Genomic DNA, 22,020 nt, shown 5'->3' with positions numbered 1-22,020 from the left:
GTCAACACATCCATAATCTTGATCTCCCTAAGAACATATGGACACAGAGAACTTGGGTAGCTTATTTCCCATTTGAGAGGTAATGTCAGGAGCTCCTTGGGATTATGAAAGAGCTTCAGTAGCTGTTGTGTGAACACAGTTAACTCTTACAAACAGTTAATTTATTACTATTTCATTTTTGCCATAGAAGAAAGTTGTGTTGTTTTGAATTAATACAAATTTCTCAGTATTTGACTGAATAAAGAAGGATGAAAATGGTGTAAAGAGTTAGTTACCATAGAAAATTAGCCCTGATTCAGGAGTTCACCTCACGTACAATAGAATAAGAATAAAAAGCATTGGATTTCTGCTGTCTCCACTCCCACACTCTGCACTGGCAAAAGGGTAAACTTTGCTGCTCAGAGTGTCCATATACTTCTGGCAATGGTGGTGGAGCTGGAGGGAGCTTGGTGGGATTCCATAATCTTAGTCCTACCCCAGAGCTGAGTCAAGATCTGTATTTTAGCATGATCTCCAGGTGATTGAGTGCATGATGAAGTACAAGAGTCACTGGCTTACAGTATATTTTATCATGATGCTTTATTAATTGCACAAAAATGTCTACCATAACTTTGGATACAGAGTCTTCCAGGCAGGAAAGTACTCTTCTTGAGTCTTGCCTTCATGTCTTCATTCAGCAAATATTTGTTGAGGTAGACTAGGTGCCAAGCTATGTTTTGAGGATGAAAGATAGTTGAGACATTGTCTGCTTTCGGTCAACTCATTGAAGCAGGAGAGGTGAATGAAACAGATGATTATAGTAAAGTGTGAGGGCCAATAGTGTGTTCTTGTGGTGTGTTTCCAGTCCTCACAGGGTTCTCCATCTTAATCTGGACGGAGAAGCTGGAGGGGGATCACAGAAAACTTCCTGGTAGAATCCTAAAGGAAAAGTAGGACAGTGGAAGTTTTCTGTTGTTACATAATAAATTGTCACAAACATAGCAGCTTAAAAACACTCCTTTATTATTATTATTGTATATTTCTCTAATATAACTTATTCACATATTAACACATGGCTTGTTTGGGTTTGATGACGGCAAGGCTGAGTCCCTGCGTTTAAGTCAGCATCTTCATTTGGCTCCTAGGTCTGAGGCTGCTGCTTTCTCGTTGGCTGTTAAGAAAAGGCCATTCTCAGCAGCTAGAAGCTACCGTTTTTCCCTGACGGACCTCATTATTTCTTCCCATGTCCTCAAGGCCAGTGGAAGAATCTCTGGCTCCATAAGCTAAGATAGAGTCACATTGCTGTGCAGTTTGGAGTGGCTCTCTTATCTCCTCTGCCCTAAGATCCAGTCATATCACTGGTTCCACCGCACTCAACAGGAGAGCTCACTGGGATCATCATACAACTTTGCCTGTCGCAAGGTGGCAGAGACATTGGTGCAGGAATCTGCATTCTGAGTCAAGGGACTTTGAGCTGTGAACAGGAGACTCTAGCATATAAAATGAGCTCACTGTGATGATGGAGTTTGAGGAACTTGTTCCCATCAAGATGATGCTGTGCATTAGGACATGGATCTGCACATGGGAACTTGGTGGAGGAGATATAGACCTACTGATGATTTTGTTGGGGAGACTGAGAGTGGCCTGCCTTGGGGTGACAGGAACAGGGACCTCATGGTGGCAGTAGTGAGGGTAGAGAAATCAAAGGTGAATCCCAAGTGGGCAGGGATTACAGGGTGCAGTGGCACATCATTGTCACAGCCAAGGAATCCCATTCCTTCATTCTGTCACCAGCCATTCAGTGCAGTGGGCCCCTGACAAACTGGGGAGTCAGGGCATAGACACCAGATGTTGTGGTTTATTTGTCCCCTTAAAGCCCACAGTAGTTCCCACCATGTAGAAAGTTAATGTTTTCTAAGTAGGTAATTGACTCAGTGTTTTAAGATTTTATATTCTCCCCTCAAAATGCTTCTTTTGTGAGAGATTGTGTTTGTGTAAGATATGCTTCTTGAGTTGTAAAAAATGAGAAGGGTATTAACTTTTATTAAGTTCATGGGTGCATTCTTAGCAGTTTGAAATATGGCAAAATAACTGTGGTAGCTACCAGTAATTGGGAGTCTACCATGTGTCATATGCTATACTAAGGACTTTATCCATGCTTCTCTAATCCTCAAATCAGTCCTATAAAAAAGTTATGATTTTCTCTAAGTCATAGATTAGGAAACTAGGCACACACAGGCTAAATAAATTACTTGTCCAGCATCACGCAGGTAGTAATGGGTGGAGTTGAGATTTGAACTTTGGTTGTCCGACTCTAAAATTTGTATAGGAACAAAACTATCTTTATTCCATGAAAAATACTAGGTAGCCTAGGAAGCATATTAAAACATAAAATTGCAGTAACCAAAACAGTGTGGTACTGACACATGAGTAGATAGACAGACTAAACAAACAGACTAGAAAGCCAGAAATAGGATCAAATTTACGTGGAGTTTAGTATGTAATGTATACATCTTATCCTGGTGTGGAAAAGTAGGATATTAATGACGGACAAGGAAGTAGCTACCTGGGCAAAAGTATTGTGTCTTTACTTCACATACTGACCTGGCACAAATCATATATCAAAGATGTAGGTGTAAAAATGAACCATAAGAGTAGTCATAAGAAAAGGGGAAGGTTTTTGTAATCTGGGACTAGAGAATGCTTTTCTAGCTTCTACTTAAATATATAAGCCATTAAAGTAAAGCTTGATAATTTCATTTCTTAAATCAGACAGCAAAAACTCTACATATTAAAAAAGTGCTATAAGCAAAATGAAAAGAGAATAGGAAACCTGGGAAAAGTAAGTAATGTATATTATACCACGGATGAAAGACTAATCTTTCTAATTTAACTAGACCAAAAGATGGGCAATTATTCCAACAGAAAAGTGGACCAAGGTAAAGAGAGCATTTTACAAAAAAGGAAACACAAATGATCTTTAAATATATAATGTGATCTTCAACCGCTTTATAATGAGGCAAATGTGAATGACAACTGTAGTGAGATCTCAGTTTTTACCTGTCTTTTTTCAAAAGCCCCCAAATTTGGTAACATCCTCTGTTGTCACAACTATTGGAAAACAGCACCAATCAGTGTTAAGGTCCATGAAGCGGGACAGCTGGCGAGGACTTAATTTGACAGCAGCTAGCAATGAGAGGACAGTGCCCTGCAGTGCCGCTTTGCGAAGTCACTTTACAGTTTTGTGTGATTAAAACAAACAAACAAACAAAAGAGGTTGGCATCAACCTGAATATCTGTATATGAGGTGCCATGTAAATAAGTCATGCCATATCCACTCATTGTAATACTTTGCAGCTATGGAAAGTGAATGAGAACACTATCACGTAAACTTACCTGATAGTGAAGGAGCTCTGAGGTGTTTATTAAGTAAGCAGAGAAGTAGAAAACAGTGTTATGATGTGCTTCCTTTTGTGTACAAGAGCGAGAAAGTAAGAAAATATATCCATGTCTCTTGAATTTTTATAATGAAAACTGAAAGGACATACGTAAACTAATTGTAGTGATTACTAGATGAGAATATTATGAAATGACTTTGGGGGAGGGCAGGTGAAAAAATTGTCACTGTAAAATTATATTGTGTGTATATACATGTACATATACACACACAGAAAATACTGTCAAATATTATTGGTAGCCATGTCTCTATATACTTTGAATCATATGAACTAAAAAAACCCAAATTAGTGGCACAATCAGTTATGCATATAGAAAGTTATATGCATAATTTATATGCTAAAGCAGGTCAAGGAATCTGTCACAATAATGTATGATTACATAATCAGTTGCAAACTGATATAGCCTTCTTCAAATTGATTCATTTACTTAGTCCATTGTGTTAGTCAGCTTTCCTTTGCTGTGACCAAATTCTGGAGATAAACACTGAAAAGGAGGAAATGTTTTTAGTGGTTCATGGTTTGAGAGGTTTCAGTCTGTGGTTGATTGTTTCCATTGCTTTTGGATCTGTGTAAGGCAGAACATCCCAACGGGTGGAACAAACCTGCTTACTTCATGGTAGCTGGGAAGCTAGGAGAGAGGGAAGAAGAGGAGGAGGGGGAGAGAAAGGGGCCATGTTTCCACTGTACCCTTCAGAGGGTACACCCCCAATGATCTAACTTACTTCCACTAGGCTTTACCTCCTAAAAGCTCTACTACCTTCCAGTAACACCACAGACTGGTGACTAAGCCCTGAACATAAGGCCTTTGGGGTACATTTAAGATCAAAACCGTAATACCCATCAATAAAGAAACTTTAATCACACATCTGTATATATGTGGATTATTTATTTGAAAATTACATAGTATATTACTGGACAAAATACATTTTCTTTAAAGCTACAGGCTAAAGAAAACGATCACAATAGAAAAATAAAATGAAATGTATTTATTTTAACAGTTAAAAATTTGTAGGCTTTCATGAAATACTGATATGCCCAATTCTTTTTTGAAAGCTTTGTAGTACCATTATCTGCAGCATTTTTTATGCTTTGTTTTAGTGGCTATCCTAGCTAGGGTGACCACCCATTTCCGTTTGCCAGTGTTGATAAGTTTCCCTAACGTCTCAGTGGTGTAACCCGGCCAGGCCTGGGCAAATTGGGATAGTCAGTCTCTCCCCATATAGCCTAAAAAGATGCATCCAAACATATATAGTAATAAACTGAAGAAATTATTTTGAGACTTAATTGTGGAACTCATTTTTTCATCATCAGCCACTAATTATGCAATGGTTTTTGTGTAAATAAGCTGCTAAATTTTCATCTACCCTGTTGACAATTTTTTTTCGTAGAAACTAATGAAAAGAGTCCATACATATATTTCCAAAAATTGATTAAAAGCTTACTGAAACTTTTATTTGGAAGTTTTCCAGACTGGGAAACTGTTTCTCAATTTTTCAATCCATAATTATGTGTTTTTATTAGGTGGCATACATTGTTATGGCCACAAAATTAGAGAAAGAAGACAGATCTGGATAACCATTTTATTTATTTATTTATTTATTGTTTTATTGTTTTATTATTCATATGTGCATACAAGGCTTGGGTCATTTCTCCCCCCTGCCCCCACCCCTCCCTTACCACCCACTCCGCTCCCTCCCTCTCTCCCCCACCCCCTCAGTACCTGGCAGAAACTATTTTGCCTTTATCTCTAATTTTGTTGAAGAGAGAATATAAGCAATAATAGGAAGGAACAAGTGTTTTTGCTGGTTGAGATAAGAATAGCTATATAGGGAGTGGACTCACATTAATATCCTGTGCGTGTGTGTTACCTTCTAGGTTAATTCTTTTTGATCTAACCTTTTCTCTAGTTCCTGGTCCCCTTCTCGTATTGGCCTCAGTTGCTTTTAAGGTATCTGCTTTAGTTACTCTGCCTTGAGGGCAACAAATGCTATCTAGTGTTTTAGGTGTCTTACCTATCCTCACCCCTCCCTTGTGTGCTCTCGCTTTTATCATGTGCTCATAGTCCAATCCCCTTGTTGTGTTTACCCTTGATCTAATGTCCACATATGAGGGAGAACATATGATTTTTGGTCCTTTGGGCCAGGCTAACCTCACTCAGAATGATGTTCTCCAATTCCATCCATTTACCAGCAAATGATAACATTTCGTTCTTCTTCATGGCTGCATAAAATTCCATTGTGTATAGATACCACACTTTCTTAACCCATTCGTCAGTGGTGGGGCATCTTGGCTGTTTCCATAACTTGGCTATTGTGAATAGTGCCGCAATAAACATGGGTGTGCAGGTGCCTCTGGAGTAACCTGTGTCATAGTCTTTTGGGTATATCCCCAAGAGTGGTATTGCTGGATCAAATGGTAGATCAATGTTTAGCTTTTTAAGTAGCCTCCAAATTTTTTTCCAGAGTGGTTGTACTAGTTTACATTCCCACCAACAGTGTAAGAGGGTTCGTTTTTCCCCGCATCCCCCCCAACACCTTTTGTTGGTGGTGTTGCTAATGATGGCTATTCTAACAGGGGTGAGGTGGAATCTTAGCGTGGTTTTAATTTGCATTTCCTTTATTGCTAGAGATGGTGAGCATTTTTTCATGTGTTTTGTGGACATTTGAATTTCTTCTTTTGAGAAAGTTCTGTTTAGTTCACTTGCCCATTTGTTTATTGGTTCATTGATTTTTCTTGGTTGATTTTATATCCTGCTACCTTGCTGTAGCTAATGATGATGTCTAGAAGCTTCTGAGTAGAGTTTTTTGGGTCTTTAAGGTATAGGATCATGTCGTCTGCAAATAGGGATATTTTGACATTTTCTTTACCTATTTGTATTCCTTTTATTCCTTCTTCTTGCCTAATTGCTCTGGCTAGGAATTCCAGGACTATGTTGAATAGGAGTGGAGATAGTGGGCATCCTTGTCTGGTTCCTGATTTTAGAGGGAATGGTTTCAGTTTTCCTCCGTTAAGTATAATGCTGGCTATAGGTTTGTCATATATAGCTTTTATAATGTTGAGGTACTTTCCTTCTATTCCTAGTTTCCTTAGAGCTTTTATCATGAAATGATGTTGGATCTTATCAAAGGCTTTTTCTGCATCTATTGAGATGATCAGGTGGTTTTTGTCTTTGCTTCATTTAATGTGGTTTATTACGTTTATTGATTTTCGTATGTTGAACCACCCCTGCATCCCTGGGATGAAGCCTACTTGGTCGTGGTGAATAATCTTTTTGATGTGTTGTTGAATTCGGTTTGCCATTATTTTGTTGAGGATTTTTGCGTCAATATTCATGAAGGAGATTGGCCTATAGTTCTCCTTTTTGGAGGTGTCTTTGCCTGGTTTTGGGATAAGTGTACTACTGGCTTCATAAAATGTGTTTGGCAGTTTTCCTTCCCTTTCTATTTCGTGGAACAGTTTAAGGAGGGTTGGTATCAGTTCTTCTTTAAAGGTCTGATAGAATTCAGCAGAGAATCCATCAGGTCCTGGGCTTTTGTTTTTGGGGAGACTCTTGATTGCTGCTTCAATTTCATTTTGTGTTATAGGTCTATTCAGGTGATTAATTTCCTCTTGGTTCAGTTTTGGATGGTCATATGTGTCTAGAAATCTGTCCATTTCTTTAAGATTTTTAAATTTATTTGAATATAGGTCTCAAAGTAGTCTCTGATGATTTCCTGGACTTCCATGGTGTTTGTTGTTATGTCCCTTTTGCATTCCTGATTCTACTAATTTGGGTTTTTTCTCTCCTCATTTTAGTCAGGTTTGCCAGGGGGTCTATCGATCTTGTTTATTTTTTCAAAGAACCAACTTTTTGTTTCATTAATTCTTTGTATGGTTTTTTCAGTTTCTATTTCGTTGATTTCAGCTCTTATTTTTATTATTTCTCTCCTTCTATTTGTTTTGGGATTTGCTTGTTCTTGTTTTTCTAGGAGTTTGAGATGTATCATTAGGTCATTGATTTGGGATCTTTCAGTCTTTTTAAGATATGCACTCATGCCTATAAACTTTCCTCTCAGGACTGCCTTTGCTGTGTTCCATAGGTTCTGGTAGGTTGTGTTTTCATTTTCATTGACTTCCAGGAATCTTTTAATTTCTTCTTTTATTTCATCGATGATCCATTCTTCATTAAGTAATGAGTTATTTAGTTTCCAGCTGTTTGCAAGTTTTTTGTCTTTACTTTTGTTGTTGAGTTTCAATTTTACTGCATTGTGATCAGATACTATGCACGGCATAATTTCCATTTTCTTATATTTGCTGAGGCTCGCTTTGTGCCCTAGGATATGATCTATTTTGGAGACGGTTCCATGGGCTGCTATGAAGAATGTATATTGTGTAGAAGTTGGATGAAATGTTCTGTAGACATCAAGTAGGTCTATTTGATCTATTGTACATTTTAGATCGTGGATTTCTTTATTGAATTTTTGTTTGGATGATCTATGTATTGATGATAATGGGGTGTTAAAGTCTCCCACATCCACTGTGTTGGTGTTTATATATGCTTTTAGGTCTTTCAGGGTATGTTTGATGAAATTGGGTGCGATGACATTGGGTTCATACAGGTTGATGATCATTATTTCCTTTTGGCCTATTTCACCTTTTATTAGTATGGAATGTCCTTCTTTATCTCGTTTGATCAATGTAGGTTTGAAGTGTACTTTGTCAGAGATAAGTATTGCTACTCCTGCCTGTTTTCGGGGGCCATTGGCTTGGTAAATCTTCTTCCAGCCTTTCATCCTAAGCCTATGCTATTTCTGTCAGTGAGATAGGTCTCCTGTAAACAACAAATTGTTGGGTCTTCCTTTTTAATCCATTTCATCAAGTGGTGCCTTTTGATGGGTGAATTAAGTCTGTTAACATTAAGCGTAAATACTGATAGGTATGTGGTGATACCTGTCATTTAGTTGTTTTAGTTGTTTGAAGATTTGATTGTGTGTACCTAAGTTGAGGTTACTCTCTACTGTCTTGCTCTTCTTTTCCTCTGGTTTGGTGCTGCCTGTCTTTTCATGGTTAAGTTGTGTTTCACTTTCTGAGTGCAGAATCCCTTGAAGAATCTTTTGTAGTGATGGCTTTGTGGTCACATATTGTTTTAGTTTCTGCTTATCATGGAAGACTTTTATTGCTCCATCTATTTTAAATGATAGTTTTGCTGGGTAGAGTATCCTGGGGTTGAAGTTATTTTCATTCATTGCCAGAAGACCTCACCCCACGTCTTCTTGCTTTTAATGTTTCTGTTTAGAAGTCTGCTGTGATTTTGATGGGTTTACCTTTGTATGTTACTTTTTTTTCTCTCTTACATTCTTCAATATTCTTTCTTTAGTTTCTGAACTTGTTGTTTTAATGATGGTATGTCGTGGGGTAGTTCTATTTTGATCTGGTCTGTTTGGTGTCCTGGAGGCTTCTTGCATCTGTATGGGAATATTTTTCTCTAGGTTTGGGAAATTTTCCATTGTTATTTTGTTCAATAGATTACGCATTCCCTTCGCTTGCACCCCTTCTCCTTCTTCGATGCCCATGATTCTGAAGTTTGGTCTTTTGATGGAGTTGGTGAGTTCTTGCATTTTCTTTTCACAGGTCTTGAGTTATTTAATTATAGTTCTTTGGTTTTTCCTTTGGTTACCATTTCATCTAAATTCTGAGATTCTGTCTTCTGTTTGTTCTATTCTTCTGGATTTGCCTTCCGTTTTGTTTTGCAGTTCTGTTTCGTTCTTTTTTCTGAGGTTTTCTATATCCTGGCTGGTTTCCTGTTTAATGTTGTCTATTTTTGTTATGAGTTAATTTATCTGTTTATTCATAATGTTTCCTGTTTCACTTTAGTGTTTATACAGTGCCTCTATGGTTTCCTTTATTTCTTCTTTTGTTTTTTCAAATTCTCTATTTTTGTTGTCTTGGAATTTCTTGAGTGTCTCCTGTACATTTTGGTTGACCCTATCCAATATCATCTCTATAAAATTCTCATTGCATACCTGTAGTATGTCTTCCTTTAAATTATTCTTGTGGGCTTCATTGGGTCCTTTGGCATAGTTTATCTTCATTTTGTTGGAGTCTGTGTCTGAGTATCTGTTTTCTTCATTTCCCTCTGGTTCCTGTACTAATTTTTTGCTGTGGGGAAACTGGTTTCCCTGTTTTTTCTGTCTTCCCATCATTGTCTTTGCTGTTGTTACTGTCCCTGTACTGTGTCCAATTAAGTATTTTCTAGCTTGTAATAACAACAAAGTTAAAGAAAAGGGAAAAGCAAATACACAGACAAGTAGGAGAAAACAAAACAAGGAATCAAACAAAAAAGTTTCAAAGGTATAAACAGGGAGTGTTAGTGTACTAATTGACAGTAAGCTGAACAGGGATTAGACAGAGAGAGGATTCAAAATAAAAAAGAAAAAGAATAAAGATAAGAATAAAAATAAAAAATAAGTAAATGAAAGAAATATATATGAATAACATAAAAGAAAATGAAAAATAGAAAAAAAAACATACCTCCAAGTTCAAATGCAATGAAGTTTCAGTCTTAATAATTTTGGTGTCCTTCTCAGTCTCCAATCCTGGAGATGGTGCCTCAGATGTTCTGTAGTTGTCTCATCAAAGGGGACGCATAACGTAGAACAAAACTACACACACACGCACAAAAAAAAACCCACAGTGTGTCCCAAGTTCAAATGCAATACAGTTTCAATAAGTTTTTCAGCATGCAGGTGTAGTTCGGTTGTTGTCTCATCAAAGGTAGGGAGAGAGAAAAAAAAGATACTGGAGATATTTCTGTGAATGGCTATCTATGCAGATCTCAGGGGTGAGCTTAACACTCACCTGGCCCTGCAGGCTTTGTTTACTCAGAGTTCTCCTGTGCGCAAGCCGCTGTTAGAAGCTTTCCCCTTTCCAAGCACACTGGGAAAGGTGACACTGCACCCACTTTCTCAGGCCTGCATGTTTGTTTACAGCTCACGTGGGAGGTGGGTCTTCCCCCCTCTCCTGTGCAGTTTTCCTCCCTCCATCACTCTCACAAGCTTTCCCGGTCCTGGTTGCTGGGCGCGTGTCCCTGCTCCTGCTGGCCCAGCTTGTTTATTTACAGTCCAGGAAGGATTCCCTTCCCCCAATCTTTGGCACTCAGGGTACCCCATCCTCTTCCCCACGTGTCTTTATTCTTATTGCTTATTACCCAGTTTCTCTTTTTTCCCCGGGTGGAGGTCGGTCTGTCCAGGGGTCTATGCTGCTCTGGCCCAGGGTTGTCTGTCGGAGTACCGTGGTACCGCTAAGCTCACCTTGTCTGTGTCTTCCTAAGCCGTCTGGGCACGGGTGACTGGCAGCCCAGGGGCCCTTCTGGTTTCTCCGTTTAACGTGAAGCGGAGATGCTCTGTGCTAGCTGGAGGTGTGGAGGGGTCAAAATTTTGCCTCTTCTCCCTGGTTTTGCCTGCAAGGTGGTCTCCACCGTCTCTCCAAGATTTCACTATAAGAGGTACGCTTTTTGCTTCCTCCCTCTAGCCGCCATCCCTGGATAGCCATTTTTAAGATGCTTCTTGCTTCTGTGTATTTCAAAAGAAAAAAGAAAGGGAAATAGATAGGGAAAAGTAAAAAAGCTGTGGTCTCCATGTTTGCTCAGTCGTCCACTTTACTTCACTTGAAGAGTTGCAGTAAGTGGTTGCTGTATCTTGACTTTGGGAGAGGCTCTGATGTCTTGTTGCTTATGCTTGTGCTGCCATGTGTGTCACAGGCAGGAACCTTTGAATTCATTTGTTCATTCTGTGAAGGTCAGTTTGGTCAAAGTTAGAAAATATTGTCTTAATGACCCTGAGAAATCATAGTAGACTCTGATAGGCTGGAAGCAAAAGAAGGATGTAGAGCTGGGTTTGGGTAGGAATCCGGCCTCTTGTCAGACACCTGCCATATGGCTGTCAGGCCCAGGGATGTAGATAGCATGGGTTACCTGTGTCCGGCTCCATAGTCATTGCTCTTGAGAGGTTGTTTGGAGGTTCTAGCAGGGGAGCATAGCTACTTGTATACCCTTGACCAAAGAATGGTCTTCCTTTATTGGGATGGTCATTTTCTTCTACCCAGCACACAGCTTAGGTGGGGACACATACGGAGTGGTGAGAGAGAAAGGAGACACCTGCCTAGCCATGCAAATCAGCTGAATCAACCCTGGTAATCAATAGGGTGACAGATGTCCCAGCGAGATCGCCCTCATGTCCCAGAGTAACTACTCTTGAAGCTCACCTTCCTTGTATTTTAGCCAGGAAACAATTAATGTGGTGATATAGGCTCCGTCTCACATCCAAATGCATCATGGCGTGCACTCACTGGGAAGGTGCCTGCTCTGTGTTGTCTCCTCATTGGCAGGTGTGTGCATGGCTTTACCTTGTATAAACAAACATTAGTGTTCAGTGTTTCAAGCAATCTTCCATAAAGATTGTCTAAACTGTGCTTTCTCTGATCCAGGAGCAAGCTGATGAAGAAAAGAAGCCCAGAGGCAGTGCGGTCCTTTTGAGCCATGGTAATTATCACCATCTGATAGAGTTTTAGTTCACAGTGCACAACTTTTAATCAAAGTTTTATTGCATTGTGTTAGTTGTTTTAGGTTTATTAGTTTAAATGTATAATATTGCCTCCCATTTGCAGTATTAAATACATCTTCTGTAGACTTTGTCAGTATCATCTAAGGTTTCAAATATATACATGAAGAAAAGTCTGAAGCTCTTATTAAATATAATGTATTTGCTTTTTTCAAAAACTTCAAGAACTTGAAGTTTGTAAACTGAACAAGAAAAGTTTATTTTTTAATTCTTTGCTTAAGCTTTTGCTGGATTGGTTTACTCTTCTAATATTTATATTTGTACTCTTCTATTAAAGCCATGTTTTTAAAGGAGATTTTACAATTACTCTGAAGTGAGTATTCTTCATTATGATTATTAATATAATAGGTTTTAGATATTAGCCCTTTAGTATCAACTTGTTCTCTGATATTTTAAATTTAAACCAATAAATATGGTTGCTACTGCACTGGAATACATACTCCACGCATTTGCAGTTATTGCTGTACTAGCAGACAGCTGTTATTAAAATGTAGCTGAATAGCCAACAACATTTTTGCTGTTCTCAATAGGAAGGATCATATAAAGTTGATAACCTCTTAAACTTTTGTAGAACCTTAAATAATTTTTGAGTAAACTTTTCTTTTTGTTTGTTTTTAAGTAATGAAAACAACTAAAGTATCTTAAAAATTACAGGAATGAAGATTTCTAAAGACCACTTTAAATTACTTAGTCTTGGGGCACAATATTGAAAATTTGTGACCTTCCACCTAAATAATTTTAGGAAAGAGTTGTTTTCTTTTATAACGAACCACTGCAGCTGCTTTAAATTTCTTTTTTTCTCTTGCTGCCTGTCAGGTTCTTTGCTGAAAAAGCAGAATCCATTGCTGAAGGTTAATAATTATGTAACTTCATGTGCAACTCCATTGAAGTTTACTTCAGTTATGCAACACTGGGATTTTACAAATAAATTGGACTGTACCTGGCCTCCACAGTGGGGTTTTTTTAAAACAGTTTTTTTCTTCTCAAGGGAGAGGTTGTGATTTATGATATTGTCATTTATCCCCTGCTGTATTTTCACACTAATATAAAGTATTTTACATTCTTTTATCCCATGGTTGAAGCATTCAGTGTAGAAAAAGAAAAAGTAGGTTTAGGTGAACAGTTTCCATATGTTCAGTGACTCAAACTAATATAATTTACCAATTTAGTATTTACAGTTTCATTATATCCAGGAGTATGTTTATCTTAGATAAATGTTTAGCTTTATCAGCAAGTCATTACTTGCTTTGTTCTTTCCTTGATGGACTTGTTTTAATTAATAGTTAATGCATAGTAGTTCATTATCAAAAGTCTCATGCTGTGGTTTTTCTTCTGTAAATTTAATATTATCATTGCTTCTGTTTTTCCCGCTGTAGAACATAACTGTTTCAATAAGGATTGGATTTGGTTTGTGTATATGGATCCTACCAATTACTAGTTGTAATGAAAATTGGATTATCTAATGCTTTTCAAGGTGACATATTTTTACCTCTTTCAGTGGGGCAAAGGAAATAATTTCCTGTTATTGGGAACTTAAAAAACTAAATTCTCCCAAAACTAATGAACCAATAAAGAAATGGGCAAGTGAACTAAACAGAACTTTCTCAAAAGAAGAAATTCAAATGGCCAGAAAACACATGAAAAAATGCTCACCATCTCTAGCAATAAAGGAAATGCAAATTAAAACCACGCTAAGATTCCACCTCACCCCTGTTAGAATAGCCATCATCAGCAACACCACCAACAACAGGTGTTGGCGAGGATGCGGGGAAAAAGGAACCCTCTTACACTGTTGCTGGGAATGTAGACTAGTACAACCACTCTGGAAAAAAATTTGGAGGCTACTTAAAAAGCTGGACATCGATCTACCATTTGATCCAGCAATACCACTCTTGGGGATATACCCAAAAGACTGTTACTCCAGAGGCACCTGCACATCCATGTTTATTGCGGCACTATTCACAATAGCCAAGTTATGGAAACAGCCAAGATGTCCCACCACTGACGAATGGATTAAGAAAATGTGGTATCTATACACAACGGAATTTTATGCAGCCATGAAGAAGAACGAGATGTTACCATTCGCTGGTAAATGGATGGAATTGGAGAACATCATTCTGAGTGAGGTTAGCCTGGCTCAAAAGACCAAAAATCGTATGTTCTCCCTCATATGAGGACATTAGATCAAGGGCAAACACAACAAGGGGATTGGGCTATGAGCACATGATAAAAGCGAGAGCACACAAGGGAGGGGTGAGGATAGGTAAGACACCTAAAAAACTAGCTAGCATTTGTTGCCCTTAACGCAGAGAAACTAAAGCAGATACCTGAAAGCAACTGAGGCCAATAGGAAAAGGGGAACAGGTACTAGAGAAAAGGGTAGATCAAGAAGAATTAGCCTAGAAGGTAACACCCACGCACAGTAAATCAATGTGAGTCAATGCCCTGTATAGCTATCCTTATCTCAACCAGCAAAAACCCTTGTTCCTTCCTATTATTGCTTATACTCTCTCTACAACAAAATTAGAAATAAGGGCAAAATAGTTTCTGCTGGGTATTGAGGGGGGGGAGCGGGAGGGGGTGGAGTGGGTGGTAAGGGAGGGGGTGGGGGCAGGGGGGAGAAATGACCCAAGCATTGTATGCACATATGAATAATAAAAGAAAAATGAAAAAAAATAATTTTCTGTTATTGTAATGTAATGGGATTTTCCCCACATAATATACTTTTTCGAAATGGCTTAGTACTTTCTTTACAATGCTTATAAAAATGTAGAGATTTGGTCATGTCTTAAAAATAATACCAAAAGAAAAACAAGCACTGTCTCTGGACGTGTTAGTATTTATATGTGGATAGAAAATTATATTGAAAAGTGGATGCTGCTTAAGAGTAATTTTATAACCAGTATGTTTCTTTGGACATTATTAAAATAATTTATTGAATGCCCAACTTGTGCCACTAACATTGAAGCCTGTATTCTAGGTGAGGAAGCTTTGATTGGTCATTTGACTAATGTAAGATAAACATAACTAATTATTAGTGGATCTAGGATTTGAACCCACACCAAGGGCATTCTAAAGGCTGTGTTCTTTCTGCACTAACAGTCTCCCTTCTTTGTAACTTAAGGCAAAGGTAGAGAAAAGGTAGAGAATGTTGCTTAGGGATGGGATGGCAAACGTGACTGTTTATTATTAAAATACTAATAGTGTCAGGTCCACACCTTCTGTGTCCCTAGGGCCTGGCTGAACCAGCTCATCCTTGGCATAGTCATGCTCTGAGATTACTTTTTTGTGGTTTTCGTTGGAAATTCTTTGAGCTAAATTTATTCCTAATAATTAAAATAATTTGACAATGCCCACTAAAAAGGGCTTATCTTAGCTTGTGTCAATAGTTGTTTGTGATTAAAGTCAGAGAGTTATTACTGTCAACCACTATGTACTATGAGACCTATATGCCTAAAATTTGAAGTCTCTCGAATAAACACACCTGATTTCTTTGGTTGGCTGTGTTACCTGGTTTTTCCCATTTTGAAGTTATAAGTGTCCTTTTAACCTAATACCAGTATCTATTTGCATGATTGCTGGGGCATTAGGGGCTTTATAAACACAGAAAAGTGCAAACAAGTTGAAGGAAAATTACATGTATGCATATCCAACTTAAACTCAGTATATGAAATAAAATTACAATAAATAAAGCGAAGTAGAAAACTAGCACATTTTTCTCCACACCTACAATTGCTAAAAGGTCCATAATAGATAAATAAATTCAATAAAATTACCAGATACATCAAGATCTCAGACTAACATCAGGAAAAGGATATAGATAGTTTTTGACTTACCAAATTAGCAATTTGCAGTTTTATTAAACACCCCATTCTCTCACTGGTGGGATGTGAAAGCCTGGATCTCTCTTCACAGCTTCTAAAGGAGCAGAATTTGGTCCTACAGGTTTCGAAGACCTGTTGGTAGTGTTCACCAAGGTGTTCAGTTAACAGTTCTTTTGGCTCCAGAACTCCACCTTGCAAAGTGTTTCCTGAGGACATGGCAAGTGGAGTCTTTATTATATCATTGTGTACCATTTATATGTGGTGGAAAGTGGAAATTAACCTAAATGCTCATGGGACACAGATGTGTATAGGTAATTGTATCACTTAAATGTTTGTGAAGAAATTGAAATTACGTGAGCAGAAAACCTTATGATAAAATTTTAAGTGGGAACTAACTCTAGGAGATTAGTCTGAATGATGGATAAAAAAACAACCACCTGTCCATAAAAGAAAAAGAAAGATATTAACAAGTGTTACCTTTGAGCTGTGAGATAAAAAGGATATTTTCTAAAATTTCCAAGTATTTTTTACAATTAGTTTATAATCATGTTACAATCAGACAAATATTATTTAAAAGAAATTCGGAAAGTCCTGAGCACTAAAATCTTTCATTTGTAGAATGCACAGTATTATTTGAATATCTGTTCTTAGATTTTTTTTCTTTTTTAAACCTATAGTCTTTATTGTGGAATAGTTTTAGATTTACAGAAAAAGAGTATAGAGAGCTCTGTGTGTTCCTTATCTAGTTTTCCTCACTTAACATCATATTTTTGTCAGAACTAAGAAATTAACATTGGTATATTAGTGTTCATTAAAACTACAGACTTTGCTCAGATATCCCCAGTTTTTCTGCTAAGTCTCTTTTTTTGTTCCAAAAGTTTGTCCAAAATACTCCTTTGGATTTAGCATTGCATGTGGGTTTCTTTTACTGTGTATTCTCTCGCGGCCAGAAGTCTCCAATAGCATGCAAATTTCTTAGTAGCTACAGTGTTTCCTTACCAATTCTAAGTCCTTTAAAGGCTCATTATATTCTCAATTTTCTTATTTTATGTTTTTCCCCTATTCTGTTTTTATCTCAGCATATCCTAGGACATTTAGTTTTCAAAAAAATTCAGTTATATAACATAACATATCTTCTACTTAAGCTATGCATCTTTTAAAAAGACATATAATCTGTTGGGTGCCGGTGTCTCACACCTGTATAGTGGCTCAAAGTGTACCCACAGGTCAAATCCCAGTACTACAAAAAAAAAGAGACATGTAATCAGGTCCCAATCTGGCCAGTAGGATCTCTTGTTTTGTATACTAAAACAATATTAATTAAATTTATACTAATTTAATAAATTCTGAATTATTAATTAGCTCAGTGACTCAAAGAAGATATAACATAGCTTCCAAAATTTCTTAACTTACTTTCACGTTGTAGTTTTTGTGCTAGGGGTTATGGCTCATTAGTGATTCTAAAAGTTCAAAGATGGACCCTTGACTGTTATTCTGGAATCTTTCATTATGGTAGCTTGCTTACTTAATGGTATAATGACAGAAGTACTTTCTTCCAAAATAATTATATGTCAGCGCAACTAATGTTGGCATTTTCTAAGCTTAGCGAGAGACCAGGTCATTCTCTCTGAGGCAATTCCTTATCTTAGAAAGGATATCAACAACAGAAAAGGGAAAGCAAATTGATTTTACTTTATTCAGTTCCCTAATTATAGATGGAATTTGCTTTCATTAACTGAACAATTAAATAGTTAGGCATTCGGCCACTTTGAACCTAAAGAATTATATTTTTTACTGAGCCATGAAGTTATCATTGGAGGATGAACAGGAATTCTTTCTTAAGTGATGAACTTTTTGCACTGTACCAATTGAAGCATTCATATACACTTTAATGAAAATGCTACTCTATAATAAATAGCTTTCAGTACAAATTTTAAAATAATTTTACTTTCTCTTGGTAGTGGATTATGAATGAGTTACTCTTTGAACCTAACTTATTTAAGTTGCCAACCCTCCCCTGTGGCATTCTGCCACTTCAGGGTGAATTAGTAGGGCTGTGATGTAGACACAAAAACTGATAAAACACAAAGATAGGCCAGGCTCTGTTTTCAAGAAGCCTGTTTTATGAAGACAGTTTTTATGAGATATACCGGTTTTTAAATATTTGAGCATATACCATATTAAACATTTTCCTTTATTGAAGAAATTGCTTTGAAGCCTTGAGATTATTCATATCCACAAGCCACCCTACAGAGAACTCCCACAATGGCAGCACTAAGACTCTGCTACATCTGTGATTCGAAGTCCCAGGTAGATATTAAGAGTATGATTTCTGGGAACAGGACTGAGTCCTTGATGCTCAGGTTGTTTCAGTGAAAGGAAATGTCACAGTGCAGTACTTATTTCAAGGGGAGATACCTCTGAGGGCTTTGAGCTGTGGGCAGAGCCTGTAGCTACCAGGGCCCTCATCTCTTGCTGGAATCAGCACCCCATCTTCCCTTCTGCAAGTCTCACTCATTTGTAAGAAACTAGAGGCTTGTTTTATTTGGATCCTGAACGAAAGGGTTCTTCTAATTAACATGTTTTGTTATTTTAAAGCATACTTGCCTTTTGTTCTGCATAATTACCTTTGGGGATATTTTGATGTCTATTCAGACCTTAACTGTCTTGTGAAATATTTGGACCATGGGCTTATTTGCTGATGTGCTTATTTTAAATAACTGCTTCATGTCCCTGAGTTCTCTTAGCAGTTAGAGTGAGCACATTCTTCTGATTTTAGCATATAGTTTTTAAAGTTTGAAACTATATCAAACTTATAAAAACAGCTGAAAATGCAGTACAAAGAAACTTTTTCTCTGAATTATAGTAAGTTGCCCAACTACATCTATCACTCCTAATTCTTTATTTCCTATGAACAAAACTATGCTCTGCCCACTCTTGTACAGTCAGCTGTTTCAAGCAGGAGATCCAAATCCATGCTCATTGGATGTCACCTCATCATTGCCAAGGAAACTTCAGACCTCATTCATGTCTCCCACTAATTCAATAATGTCCTTTATGTGGAAGGATCGATATTCACGATCATGCCTTATGTGGAGTTGCCATGTCTCTCGTCTCCTCAGTCTGGAATGCTTCCTCAGCCTTCCGTGAACTTCATGAGCTTGACACTTTTGAAGGTCACAGCTCAGTTAGTTTGGAAAATGCCTCTCATTTTGGATTTTCTTCACAATTAGATTCAGGCAATACATCTTTGAGGAAATATCATAAAAATTACACTTTTTCACCCTTATTGAATCCTATCAAATGGCACATGGTTTTGATTAATCCCATTTTTGATGGTAACTTTGATCTCGATTAAGGTAATGTTTTGTCAGATTTTTCCACTGTGAAGTTAATTTTGTCCTTTGGGCCTAGTAAGTATAATTAAGGGGGCATGTCAAACTATAAATGTACCTTTCTCCCCACACATACTATTTACTTATTTAATTCATCTGTTCACTTGTGGATCAGGGTTTCTTACTTTATTCAGAGGAATGTAGTCAATTTCAATTATTTTGATGCTCAGATTATTCCTAGCTTGGCCAGTGAGCCCCTTTAGGGTAGTTTTGGTGTCTTTGATAATATCTCTATTATTTTTTGAGTACTTCTATATTTTCTGGCACAAGATGTTTTAGGCTCATCTTGTTTTCTCCCTACTCCAGTCCTTGAGTCAGTCTTTCTCCACAGAGGTCTGCTGCTTCTTCATGGCTGGGATTAAGCATGGTTATTGCTATAAGGATTTCTTTGCTCTCAGGCTGCCTCAGTGGACAAAGCTAAAGAATATGTGCTTGTGTGTTTATATACCACATATATATACATTCAAATCATGTACATACACAAATAGGCATGTTATATCACTGTTTTTATATCTTTGTACATTGAGATCATTAATTCACAGTGGTACCTTCACTGCTAGTTCTATCCGTCAGTACTCCTTATAGTTTTCCCTCTTTGTATATTTAAATGTGCCTTTGACAGTGGGAAGCTATCCTTTGTATATTTGCTTGTTGGATTATCTTCTCTGTATCTCCATCCTTGGTGCTCCCTGAGGCCTCCTGGCTACATGGTGTGCATGACTGCCACATCCCACTCAGGTGCCACATCCCAGGCTGCCTCCCCATGTGCTGTCCTTCAGCCTGATTGCTGTGACCCTGCATCTGACCATTGTAACAAGGCCCCGATGCGATGCTCCCCATAGGGGAGGCTGGCCAGCAGGAGTTTCTCTCTTTTCTTCATTTGGGCTCCGACTCTCCACTGGGAGTCATCGTCCCAGGTAGAAACCCTCTACATTTTGCTTAGGATTCATCATCTGCTCCTGTTCCTCCTCCCTGTGTCCACAGGATACTCTCTTAGACTCACTTGCCTGTCGAAGTGCTGCTTTTGTGCTCTGTTCCCAGGCTGGGAAACCCCAACAGATTCATCTCCTTCTTCCCTCTGTTTCCTCCTGGCTCTGGGCCAAGTTCTCACCCCAGTTCTCCTACCTTGTTCTTTTCCCACACAATGGCTGCAAAGCTGAGTTGTTAGGAGAAGGCCAAGAGGATGAAGAGGAACATGATAATATCCTGAAGATGGACAACAAGAGAAAGTGAGGGACGCGAAAGTGGAAGAAAAAAGGCTAGTGATGAGCAGTCTGCCTTTGGTGTCCTGTTTATGGCTCCTGCCTGTCTGCTCTCTCTTTTAAGCCATGGCCATGTGCCTATGGATAATGGCCCAGGTGCCAGCCAACCCAGACAGGTGCACTTTGTGAGTGGTCGTCTGTGACCTTACCTCCCCATCCCCATTCATCTCAAGCCCGGTGAGTCCCCTGTCCTCTGTGACCTGAATGCCAACGTTCCACCTTTTTATCTAGGCTTACAGCTCAAGGTTGTGTTTTTTCATGGCAGGGGCAGGAAGAAGTTGGTTATGGCAGTTCTGTTTTTTAATTTGGGGTGAAAGGGTTGGTCTAACACTAGGGCCTCCTGAGAGTGCTGTGGATCACCTTCAAAAGTCAAAAAGAGAGGAATTCGGGATGTGTCCTTGCATCTTTGCTAAAGTTATTAGTTTTTTCAGTGCCTCATCACAAAATTGTGCTGTGTAAAATAGATGAATTTTTTTCAGAAATTCACTTGGAAATGAATGTTCAAGATCATTTTTGTTGAAAATGGTATTTAAAATTTTTTCTCTTGATTTTTATGTGCATAATGGATTACTACTAAAATGATTTGACAGCATTTATCCACAACGAAGGTGATCTATAAAAAGAGGCAGTGTACATGCATCTATATGTGTACATATCTAAACATATATAGCTATCACTACATATGTCTGTGTATCATCTATCTGTCAGTCTATCTATACACACATAGATAGATAGCCTGAATCTTGGGTGTCATCCAGGGCTTCTTTAGCTAAAGGTAAAAGTTATCTTTAGAAGTCACACTTTTAGTTTTCCTTTCTGGAGAATGATTTCTTTTGATATTTGAAAGCAAGTGTAGACTGTGTGTTAGAATCAGACAGCCCTTGTATATGAATTTTGGTCTTACCATTTAATTGGCTTTCTTATTTCCAGCAAGTTATTTAACTTCTTAAACTTCAGTTTTCTTTCTTATGAAGGGGAGTAGTAGATAATATGACTTACCCCATGTAATTTTCAGAATTAAATGAGAAAGGTATTTATGATATGTTGGACCCTTCTCAATCAATAGTGTATTTTCTTGAACATATTAACTCAGGAATATATATGTTTTTAATAACTGTTATGCTATTCTTGGAATGAGTTCTCATACTTTGCTTAAGAGATTCCTAGATGACTGTTTAAAAAACTTTCTCTTCTGGAGAGTTAACATTAAACAAACATTTTATTAAGTGTTTTTATACTCCTTTTATTTCTTTGTGTAATAGTCATAGGAAGTTCAAAACTTTAGAAACTCATGTGATTTCCCCTTTCTTACATGGCTGGAAGCAGCAGCTTGTTTCTTCCAAGCTTTTCCTGAAAAGTCTCTCTGGCATGTAGCTATGTGTAGACAGTAACTTTTGGGCAAGCACTTTAAGTGAAAAGGTTGCTGCCAGTAGTTTCTGACAGCTCTGATGTAAATGAAGAGTGTGGGAAAATAATAGTGGAATGAATTTGGTCTGTAGTAAGGT

The 22,020-nt window shown here is 37.8% G+C and overlaps 1 protein-coding gene across 3 annotated transcripts in view; it reads left to right on the top strand.

Moving 5' to 3' along the window:
• L3mbtl4 (L3MBTL histone methyl-lysine binding protein 4) overlaps positions 1-22,020 on the top strand; it is a 469,587-nt gene that overhangs the window by 99,164 nt on the left and 348,403 nt on the right. For all 3 annotated transcript variants that reach the window (XM_074070308.1, XM_074070309.1, XM_074070310.1), the window contains one exon: positions 11,901-11,955. In XM_074070308.1, the coding sequence (XP_073926409.1) occupies positions 11,901-11,955 (55 nt within the window). The remainder of the gene's footprint in view (positions 1-11,900; positions 11,956-22,020) is intronic.

This window comes from Castor canadensis, chromosome 4 (genome assembly GCF_047511655.1).
Source record: "Castor canadensis chromosome 4, mCasCan1.hap1v2, whole genome shotgun sequence".
NCBI classification, from domain to species: domain Eukaryota; kingdom Metazoa; phylum Chordata; class Mammalia; order Rodentia; family Castoridae; genus Castor; species Castor canadensis.
The sequence above is the reverse complement of the archived record's forward strand: the minus strand, read 5'-3'. Positions and strand labels throughout refer to the sequence as shown.